This window comes from Melampsora larici-populina (assembly GCF_000204055.1).
Source record: "Melampsora larici-populina 98AG31 unplaced genomic scaffold MELLAscaffold_90, whole genome shotgun sequence".
In the NCBI taxonomy this organism is placed as follows: Eukaryota; Fungi; Basidiomycota; class Pucciniomycetes; order Pucciniales; family Melampsoraceae; genus Melampsora; species Melampsora laricis-populina.
Window position 1 is genome coordinate 129831 of NW_006768854.1, and position 11491 is coordinate 141321.

An 11491-nucleotide genomic window follows, 5' to 3' on the forward strand; every position below is an offset into this window, starting at 1 on the left:
AGTAGTCGAAAGGGGAATCATCCTCGGTTACTGAACGGGCACTGCGGCTTCCGAGCCATAGCCATATCAATAGGCGAGTCACAGGACGAATGGCTAAGTATACGTCAACGGATGGCTGATACAGTCACAAATATGGCCGACGACCGCCCCTTACCTGAGAATCGAGCGGATGCAATGGCTCGTCTTGTCACAAACAAACCCAACATTGTCTCCGAACAACAGCATTGGCTTAGCATGCCAAGTTGGGGCGGGATCATCGCAAATACTTTCAATTGGCCTGTGTTTTACTATGAACCTGGCGCCTATAGTCAGTTAGTTTTTCTTTACTCAACACCTCACAATCTGAACCCTCCCATTGCGCTCGCCTGGGCCGATCAGCACTTTGCCTCTCTATTACTCGATTTCACACGGACCAACTTCCCCGCTCCACGTGTATGTGCAACTTGGCGACGCTTTCATAAAACCGAGGCCTCAAGTTGGTTGGATACATGGAGACCTCTAATATATTCTCATGCGGTGTTTATCAAGGATCTTAATAAAAGTAAATCTCGCTCCAAAAGAAAAGGTCGAGCTTGTATTCACATTGACTGAGAGTGATTGTAACACATGTGATATCTCAACATCCCCTTCTTTTGTCTCTGTATGTTTTAACTTGTTCCATCTGCTGTAACTATGCTCTCAGGCACTCCGATTTGAATTCAAATCGGAGTGCCTCATTATTATGTAGAACACCCAATGAATGATTGCATGTAGGTCTATGATTGGTGAATCAGTTTAACAATATAAATTAAATTACATATCAACCTAAATTTAATATATATCTGACCCAGGAGAGAAGTTCGCCCATACTTCCAAAAAGTGTCTTGATTCAGTGACGAGAGTCATAGTTTGTTACAATGCTCAGTGAGCAAGCAAAATGTCTAACAGACATATGGGTGATGCATGTGTGAACATCAAAACCCAGTTTTTGTTTTCAAAAACTGGTACACAAAGAGAGTCACATTTGTACATGTGTGTAGGATGGTAAAAATACCAGCGCATCAACTGCCAAAAGCGTGATATTTGACATCTCATAAATAACTGGAAGATAATTTCTGGTTATCATTTCATATTTCTTCAAAGACTTCTTTCTACATGGATTAAGACAAATGTTAGAATTCAAGCACCGGGGCGCTTAAGCTACATTAAGCTACACAATCTCTGCAGTCTCAAATTATCCAAGGGCCACCTCCCAGTCAATATGAATACCCTCATCTTCCTCTAACTCAAGTATGCGTTGATACTCTGCCTCTTCATCTGCGTATTTGGTACCCAGCGAATTGGAAGCATACATAGGTCTATCGGAGCTCCTGTCGTACGCGCGATCATTTGCTGCCACCCCAAAAGTAAGGCATTGTCCGCTTCCACCCTTCCATTTACGTAGTCGTTGGTTGATTCCACAACCTCTCTCAAGGCCCTATCCCAATGTTTCCATAGCCGAAAGGTGCGTTTAGCCAGCCCCGAGTGGATAGAGTTCCACTCTGCTACTCGCCCACCACCTGCAAAAACACACATCAGTAATACAGAATGGTCGTATTGGTAAGTAAGGTGGGACTTGCCATTAACGGCTTCATGTGGCCTTATCCTATCAACACGAGCTTGATAGTCAAGCGCCCAACCCATGACCTGCCTGACCTCACGCCCCAGACGCCTCAGTTCTTCTTCAGACGACAATTGATTTCGAAACGCTACGATGCCTTCCTTTGTCCTCTCACATGAAGCCCATGGCTCTTCAAGGTGGTCAAGCGCTACGTCATCCCAAAAAGGGTCTAGCAGATCCATAGCCAAGACTTCTTCCAAAGTCGGTGTCGCTAGTCGCGGCGTTGGTCGATGATGCCTATTGTATTTAGAAGCTTGCCTCAAGTACGTATCCAGTTTCTTCTTCAGCAGTGTGTGTTTCTTCTTTCGTAGTTGTTCATTACGTGGCTGCTGGGTTGCACCTGCAGCAAGCGTGAATTTAGTGGTTTTGTTCAATGTCAAGCTGTCATGTTATAATTATGTAAACATGTGAAGTACGGACCGGTTCTGATCGCTGCATTAGCCTTCTGTTGGATCACATCTACAGCGGCCTCGTATAAGAATCCTAACGACACCTGGACACTAAGAATAGCCTTCACTCTTACACCTTTACGTAAGGAACGGTCAGCATGGTAATCAAGCAAATGAAAAATACGTTGATCTTAACGACACTTACTCGTGCTTCGCCGAGCATTCACAAGTTCTGCACTTCCAAGTTCGTCCGCCACGGCTTGAATCTGAGCTTCGAGAGCAACCAGTGATGCTGGCAGATCCAGCAGTGCATCGCGCTGTTCAGCCGTTCGTATCGCATCATTCACTGCATTCATATCAACCATCCTCCGACTGAAACGAATACTATCATAAGTTATACATTTGGCTTATTTGGGGAGGTGAGGGAACAATCCTTGCCGTGCTTCTAGCAGCTCCTCCTCAAGTGTGAGCAGAACTCCTAGCCGTTCTCGTTTCTCTTTTGCCTCGACACTCATTGCTTTCAGCTGCAATGCACGCTGACGATCCCACTGCAACTGAAAGTACTCCGCCGTATGTGTCGGGTTTTGCTGATGTAGCTTTGCCAGCGTCCGTTTGCTGTCAACCAGCTCGGCTTGGTATTTTCGGGTTTGCCCACGCATAAAAGTCACTGTAGGGCGTATTCCCAGCGTGCTCATTAGTCTTAGACTTTGACCCTCATCAGATTGGCCTCATAATAATTTCAACTCACCAGCTTTCCATCGCAATTCTTCATTGCGATGATGACACCACAGATCCAGACTGACCATCCGGCGATGCTTAGTCGCATAGCGAAGCAGTCTTATCAGAGGCGATATTTTGAACCACACACGCTCTAGGCCCTCTCCATTACTTTTTCCCCAACCTCGATTGAGTCAAGGATTGTATTCCAGCTGACAGGACCAATTATGAGCGTAGGCGTGAAATAGAGCTGTTCCCAATTTGACCTGCTTAGCATAATTGGGATCGGTGAACACTGCTTTCTAATAGGCGGGGATATCAGTAGCAGTCAGGTCAGCCAATTATTAAATGTGAGTGCTGGGCGGCGTACCTTCTTGATAGTTTTGTCCAGGTTACAGCCTATATCATATAGGATACCTACAGTCTTCGTCCCATCCCGGTCGTTCTTAAGCAATTCTAGCAACCACTCTATCAGTGCTAGTGCATTATAGTTCCTGAATTACAATACACGGTCAGTTCAAGCTAAACCCCTTATGATGGGCAAGTGCAACCTGCTTTTCGCCACTTTGAATCAGATTGATAAACTTAAGGACATTGTCATGTTGACATGCCATACCCAGCAAACGGGATTCATCCATATTCTTGAAATGTCCTCGTCCTCTCACATCTTTAGCTGCGGTGTGAGCTTCTGTGCATGGGTCCTATAAAGATAAACCAGATATGGCCCGTGAGTATCTGTCAGGCCAACTGAAATTGTCAACGAATTTAACTTACACTGTCAATTGGTACATCAGGGGTTTGACTCATGAAATGTTCCTTCGCATGGACCAACTTTGGATCCAGGAAAATTGACGGTCGCGGGGGTACGGACCCTGGTATGGGTACACTAGCACGTGCATGCCGCTTATGCTGGAAGTTACCATCGAGGCAAACCACAATGTGAGGCTCCTCTGGCCTAACGTTGCCGACTGGTGGTCCAAAACAGTTTGGACAGTTCGCGGCCAACTTGTCAAGCTCTGACAGTCTAAGTTTTTGAGCTTCCAACTCTCGAATTTGCAAAAGTATAGCTCGATAGGTATCTATGGCCACTGTGAAAGGGGCACGCCAATCCCGAGGCTATGCAACTGCATCCATCAGTGTCCATCAAACTGTTCACATATCCCATTGTTTCGTGCTTACCTCACCATTAGGGGTAAGTATCTCGGGACTGCCGTTGTTAAGCACATCATTTAGTGCTAAACAGTAAGCATCGGTGGGAACAGCTAAACAAATCGACTGTGAGTGATGGTGAACCATGAGTCGCACTGAGAAGGCGGTGCGCGGCTGAGACGGTGAAGCAGCCAGGTATCCCATCTGCAACAACCTTTGAGGGTCAGAAAGATCGCATCTCTTGCAAAACGAAATCTTCTTTCGCACTCTGGCTATGTTTGGAGGTGTGAAGCATTAGTATATAGTATATAATATGATGAAATTATCAAGTATATTATATAATTAATTACACAACCTACATACTAGGTCCACAAGGTCAACGTCTTGCTCCGTCCTCACGGAGCAGTTGCAGGGCTCTTGTAAGTCTTCATTCCAATTGATTTCGTTTCCCCAATTCGATGTTTCCAACCGTCTCCTAAGGAAGGTGGGTAACATAATGGCGTATTGCCAAAGCCATTTCTTCTTGTTGGCGAGGCGGTCCGCTAAGTGCATTTCTCGTCGTAAATGTGCCATTATTGGGTCGTCTGCATTTTGATCGTTCTCAGGACCACCTTCTTCTAGCATGGGCATGAAGCGATTCAAGTCCAAGTCCATCTCATCTTGGTCTTCGCCTGGATCATCACCAGGGTGATCTATTTCATTACGAGCCTCGGGTAAGTCGGGTAAGTTCTCAACGTCAACTTCACCTCTAGGCTTCTGAGCGTTGTCAATATGCCTGAGCCTTCTTACCAAGGTAGCATCTGATGCCTCAGCAAGCTCTAAATCACGTTTTCGGTTGAGTTCCAGTTGTTGCTGCAGGGGGGTTGTGGCCTTGGGTTGTTTAGGCCGATCATTCATGCCGCGAACGAGACGATGGCCCGGCATGATTCCTGGCGCATGGGATAATTAGTAAGCTTGTGCCACAACAGGTCTTTGGAGTCAAATGACGCTTATCTAACTGAAAAGCCCATCGTTTATTGGTGTGCGATACTTTAGCGCTTAGGCCTTTCGATTGTCCCCAACGGGAGCGAAATAGACGCTTGGCAGATAGATCAAACGTCAGCTGTTCAAACTATTGTAGTGACGTGTCGAGTGTTCCCAATCGGGAATAGAATAAGCTCACCATTGGTAATCCAGATACTTCCTTACGTTACGTAAATCGTATGGCCGCTGACCACCAATAGTTGCATCTTGCCTATGTCAAAGGAGAGAAATATACACAGTTGACGATCGAATGTTCGTGTATTTTCCTAATGCGGATTCAATTAATCTGTCCTGACAGTCGTAATATTTGAAGTAAATAAGTGACCGCTGACCACCAAAACGTTTGCGCGAGTTCAAAATGACGAGTGACCATCGTGGAGAGGTACGATTGAAGTATTGATCCTCTTTCTTTCGTTGAAATGGCCCTCCAGTAGCCTCGAAATTTGTGCGCCATTAAGGAAGTCAAGTAGTCGTCGTGTGTTTTAGCAGATGATATGGTTGGTGATTACAATCGTGTGTCGATAAAGATTTGAATACATGATTGTAATCACCATTTTCTACATATCACATGACAGATATTATCACCTAATGTCACATGAGCAGGAAAACAACCTTAGCGTTGTTTCCTCATTATTGATCACTTGCTTATATCAAAATGTGTGTGAACTTAAGAAAGAATGTAAATAATCATTCAACATTGTTTGAAAACCACCGGACGCACCCTTACGGGTGGAAATCAGCACTTCCAGTGCTTTGTTGTATGTTGAGTACTTAACTTCCCTGGTAGCATGCCACATTGTATTCAGTGGAGCAAGGGGAGCATTGCTACATTATAAACAAACCAGCAAACAACACATGAGGTGACACAAGCATGTCATATCAGCGGCATGGCACATCTAGCCAAAGATGTCCGTCTTTAGCAAATTTTCATCTTTGGCTTTTATCCCCTGGGAGTAACAGCTGTTCTGAGTGTTAAATATTCCTTTGAGCATTGATCAGTGCTGCACCCATCCGCTTTCAAGTGTTTAACTGACACCACACTTCATGAGTTGGTCGAGTCATTTTTTGGCACATACAGTCAAACATGACGTCTTTAGCTGATTTTCACCCTTTTAATTTTTCCCCTGGCAGGGACAGGCGTTACGAGTGTTGCAAATATTTCTTTGAGCAATGAATTAGTGCTACACCAAACCTCATTCAAGGTTTGAAGTGACACCCCACTCCTTGAGATGGTTGAGCCATGTTTTTGCACATATAGCCAAACATGCTGTGGTTGGGTACCTTCCCACCATAACTTTTTACCCCTGGGAGTAAGAGACTTTCTGAGTGTTGCAAGTGATACTTTGAGCATTGTTTAGTAATACACTAAACCACAATCAAGGGTTGAAGTGACACCACACTCTGTTAGTTGGTTGAGCCTTTGATTACACACAAAACATGGACGGGTTGGGTATTTTTCACCCATAACTTTTTATGCCTGGGTGATTTGGATGTTCTGAGTGCTGCAAGGGAGCCCTGGAGCATTGTTTAGTGCTACAACAAACCCCTTTCAAGGGTTGAAGTGACACCACACTCTGTTAGTTGGTTGAGCCTTTGATTACACACCAAACATGGACGGGTTGGGTATTTTTCCACCATAACTTTTTACGCCTGGGTGATATGGATGATCTGAGTGTTGCAAGTGATTCCTGGAGGTTTGTTGAGTGCTACAACAAACCCCTTTCAAGGGTTGAAGTGACACCACACTTCATGAGATGGTTGATGCATGTTTTTTGCACATATAGCCAAACATGCTGTGGTTGGGTATTTTTCCACCATAACTTTTTACGCCTGGGTGATATGGATGATCTGAGTGTTGCAAGTGATTCCTGGAGCTTTGGTGAGTGCTACAACAAACCCCTTTCAAGGGTTGAAGTGACACCACACTTCATGAGATGGTTGATGCATGTTTTTGCACATATAGCCAAACATGCTGTGGTTGGGTATTTTTCCACCATAACTTTTTACGCCTGGGTGATATGGATGATCTGAGTGTGGCAAGTGATTCCTGGAGCTTTGTTGAGTGCTACAACAAACCACTTTCAAGGGTTGAAGTGACACCACACTTCATGAGATGGTTGATGCATGTTTTTGCACATATAGTCAAACATGATGTCTTTAGCTAATTTTCACCCATATATTTTTTCCCCTGGTAGTACCAGCCGTTCTGAGTGTTGCAAATATTTCTGTGGGCAATGTTTAGTGCTACACCAAACCACATTCAAGGGTTGCAGTGACACCACACTTCATGAGATGGTTGAAGCATGTTTTTGCACATATAGCCAAACATGCTGTGGTTGGCTATTTTTCCACCATATAAACTTTTTACGCCTGGGTGATTTAGCTGGTCTGAGTGTGGCAAATGATTCCTGGAGCATTGTTTAGTGTTACACCAAACCACATTCAAGGGTTGCAGTGACACCACACATCAAGAGATGGTTGAGCCTTTGATTACGCACACAACATGCCGTGGTTGGGTATATCTCCCCCATAACTTTGTACGCCTGATATTTAAACCTTAACTTCTTAACCCTAACTTCTTCCACCTGTGTGTTTTGGCTTTTCTGATTATTGCAAACAATACTATGAGCATTTGTCAGTGCTCATCTTGGCCACCATGAATGATGGTTCTGGATTAACATTTTTTACGCCTGTGTGTTATAACTGGTCAGAGTGTTTCCAAACAATGTGAAGTGACTCAAGACTCAATGACTGGGTGATTTTGCACATATAGCTCATATTGGCCACCATGAATGATGTTTCTGGATTAACCTTTTTTACGCCTGGGTGTTATAAAAATCTTATCATGACTCTACACCCCTGACCCTTATAGGAACCAAAACCAGTTCAGCATTAACACTTAGTGAACCCCATTGGTTTCACAGCCGGTTGATGGAATATAGAACTTCTAAGACAATTGACTACATCAATATTGGATGTAATCAATTGTATGTTTTCAATCATTTGTATGGTTCGCAGTGTTATAAGTTTAAAACAATTTAGGCAAATTACAAATCAATAAACAAAATCTAATTATCAAAATAATAGAAGTTATCATATCTTCCAATTTCTATCTGGTAGCTCTAAGATATCCTCCACATCCCTTACTTTGCGTTCACAGTTTGAAGTATAATTGAACTGTTCATCCGTCCCATTCTTCACACTTGCACGTGCCATCTTGTAAGTGATTTGTGATGAACACCCAAGGCGGGTGTAATGTACTTTCTCACCTCGATTATTAAACACAATTCGTTCTTTGGAAGGGATAGTATGATGGAAGGTGGATTTGCCATTCCATGCAATCTGCACTGCTGACTTACCACCAAAGTTGATAGCCACACGGAACTCCGGGAAAATAAACCAACCACCTTCAAGCTCAAAACCTTCAGATTTCGTGACAATACGACCGCTTAAAACATCAATTGGGTACCATAGACAGTAAACCTTGCCCTTGTCGTTATCGGTATGCGGCTTGTTGTAAAAATTACCAAAGGTAAATGCAAAGTTCGCCGCGAAATCAAGTGGGCCGGACGGTTGAGACTTCGACCTTGATGCCATTTGAGGTGCACAGAGTTCGTTAAGTAGCCGACGAGCAACTTTGAAACCTACATCACAAAAGTCCATGAATCTTCCACCGATGTGAGAACTTAAGACGGGGAGCCTATCCAAAAACACCTCGTATAGTGAGCGTGAGGAACCTTTGGGTGGAACGTAAGGCGAGGTGAGGATATTGCTTGAATATCCCACTGTTTGACCAAAACAGTGCATTCTTCCATGAATTAAAGCGGCATTGGTTGTTACCTTGCGCTTCTTCAACCGCTTGCAATTCTGCACCAACAAAACAGATTGCCCAATCGATGCCTGATGCAAAATTTTGAACTTCTTGGTTTTCGAATCACTATCACGGGTTGAAAGAGGCTGTGCCTTGCGCTTCCTTGACGTTGCAACCTCTCCTTCTGCATCGGATGGCGGTAGAGAAGTTAGAGGGGATGATGACCGGTCCTTGATTACTGGATTGCCGGCTTGGGAAGCAAAATCCAATTGGCTATCCTTGAAATCTTCTTCACTTTCGGCATCGGATGAAGGAAGGGAAGTAAGAGGAGATGATGGAATATCGGAGTTGTGAGCTGATGTGGTATTCAAATGTTTCATAGCCGATGTATCCGAAGTAGGACTTCATTAGCAATCTTCACATCACCATTGGAGCTTGTAAGGAATCAAGATTTGAGCCTACCATGTGGAATAGAGGGATTTACAAGACTCGGCGGAGTCAAAGGTTTGGGAGTCGGTAAACGCTTAAAGAGCTTAGTCGACATTGATATAGTGGAAACATCATCTTGATGCACTTTGCGGTCCTCCGGGGTCAGCGTTTCCAAATCCTCGAAAGAGTACGTAAAGATAAGTTTGTGTGAATCTCGATCCACAAATTGACCTTTTCCGTGTGTAATAATTTTATAGGTATTATGAATGATTTCCATCGTACGATCATAGTTTTCATAAGGTAGGATAGGATCATTAAGCCTATAGCGGTGGCCATCGTATGTTTTATTTATGCGGTTAGCTGACTGAGCCGACTGATTGGTCCCTTTCGCTTTCATGTTCTGCACAGCCCGTGCGGCATGTCGACTAACACATTGGTAACACATACTTGACTCAATATTGTATATTGTGATCATTGAATGTAGGATGAGTAATTATACGTACGGTCCCTTTTTGCGTCTAGTTTTTACCAGGTGAAGAGTAGGGTTAGGAGGGACATCCACACGACCCAGTTCGCGGTACTTGTCAAGTGCTCTTCGCCTATGAAGAAGCCATACAGCAAGAGTTCAGCCACAGTTATTCGGAGGCTTCAACTGGTAAGAGTGCAGTTTGGCTTACACCACCCCTCCTTTGCCTTCGTTCGGATTATCCTTGCTGACTACAGCAAATTTGCACTCGGGATGAAGCCAATACTTAGACTTTGGGAAACCGTCCGGCGCCAGGTATTCATGAGGTACATGTGCATAGGATTTTGCCATTTGAAAGGGCTTTGGGAGCTATGAAGATGATCAGACGCAGAAAGGCAGTAAGTAACGATCTGGCCTGAGTAAGGTGGACACCACATTACTTACATCATCATCGGTGTAACCAGTCTGTCGCTTCTCATCGATAACCTTTAAAAGGTCCGACATGAATTCCACTCCAGGCAAGGTGATATTTTCGTCAGGACACTCGGCATTCCTGTGAACATTGGTCGAGGTGTCAACATGAGTTGACATCTGGCCATGAGAACGAAACCAATGACACCGAGCTACCCACTCTTTACCGCTATTAAATTCGCCCCTCTTATGCTTAGGCCATTCAGGGTCCAAGTTCGTCATTGTAGTTTCTTATTAAATTTTATCTGATCATATCGTATAATCATAGGTGATTAGCACAATGAAAAAAGAAAGGAATGGACGGAATAGGATGACACCAGTAAGTGGGAAGGCCAAGCGAGCAAGGAGTGGGTCAGTGGGGTTGCAGGTTGTATTTCAAGTTGGGCAGAGGCTATCTATGCCAACCTGCGCAACCCACTCCTTTGCTCATCGGTGTTGCATTACTTTGTGACGTTCAGATGGGAGGAAATTTAAGAAAATGAACAAATAGGAAAATAAAACATTACTGTTAATGATGTTGAACAGAACGTTTGACGAGCTAGCTCGTAAAAGGTGTCGTCTGCTACAAAAATATGAACACAGGAGGTTAGTACTGTAGAGCATTGCAGGTATTGATCCCAAAGGACATCGTGAAAGAGCAAACGATGACTTACTATCAAACGGCACAGCGGCGATCGACGGTTATGGTTCGAGGTGTTGTTCCGTCTGTTGCTCGTTGGGGTAGATGTATGTGCAGATCGTAGTATCTTATTGGAAATACGATATCTAAGGATATCGTATCATCATAGGTGATTAGTACATTGAAAAAGATATCGTATCATCATAGGTGATTAGTACATTGAAAAAGATATCGTATCATCATAGGTGATTAGTACATTGAAAAAAGAAAGGAATGGATGGAATAGAAAGACACCAGTAAGCAGGGAAGGCCAAACGAGCAAGGAGTGGGTCAGTGGGGTTGCAGGTTGTATTTCAAGTTGGGCAGAGGATATCTATGCCAAGCTGCGCAACCCACTCCTTTGCTCATCGGTGTTGCATTACTTTGTGACGTTCAGATGAGAGGAAATATAAGAAAATGAACAAATAGGAAAATAAAACATTACTGTTAATGATGTTGAACAGAACGTTTGACGAGCTAGCTCGTGATAGGCGTCGTCTGCTACAAAAAGATGAACACAGGAGGTTAGTACTGTAGAGCAATGCAGGTATTGATCCCAAAGTACATCATGGAAGACCAAACGATGACTTACTGTCTAACCGAACGGCGGCGATCGACGGTTATGGAACGAGGTGTGGTTCCGTATGTTGCTGGTTGGTTTGTGTAGTAGGTGCAGTTCGTATAGTTGAGGTTGCAATGAATCTATGAAACCGGTCCTTGAGGTGTAAGGGGCAAATAT

At 44.0% G+C, this 11491-nt stretch overlaps 3 protein-coding genes across 3 annotated transcripts in view; 1 reads left to right on the forward strand and 2 right to left on the reverse strand.

Annotated features, from left to right (window-relative positions):
* Window positions 1-591, forward strand: part of MELLADRAFT_113653 (uncharacterized protein) — a gene marked incomplete at both ends in the record, with an annotated part of 2462 nt that extends 1871 nt beyond the window's left edge. The window contains one exon of the mRNA XM_007418373.1: window positions 85-591. Coding sequence (XP_007418435.1) covers window positions 85-591 — 507 coding nt within the window. The remainder of the gene's footprint in view (window positions 1-84) is intronic.
* Window positions 592-1213: 622 nt separating this feature from the next.
* Window positions 1214-4818, reverse strand: MELLADRAFT_69411 (uncharacterized protein; the record flags this gene model as incomplete). Its single annotated transcript, XM_007418349.1, has 8 exons — window positions 1214-1296; window positions 1332-1979; window positions 2060-2164; window positions 2234-2412; window positions 2458-2695; window position 3520; window positions 3925-4166; window positions 4254-4818. 8 exons carry the CDS (start codon window positions 4816-4818, stop codon window positions 1214-1216), a joined length of 2061 nt encoding a protein of 686 aa, XP_007418411.1.
* Window positions 4819-8010: 3192 nt separating this feature from the next.
* Window positions 8011-10316, reverse strand: MELLADRAFT_96018 (uncharacterized protein; the record flags this gene model as incomplete). Its single annotated transcript, XM_007418354.1, has 5 exons — window positions 8011-9083; window positions 9191-9582; window positions 9661-9756; window positions 9835-9992; window positions 10068-10316. 5 exons carry the CDS (start codon window positions 10314-10316, stop codon window positions 8011-8013), a joined length of 1968 nt encoding a protein of 655 aa, XP_007418416.1.
* Between the last annotated feature and the right edge of the window lie 1175 nt (window positions 10317-11491).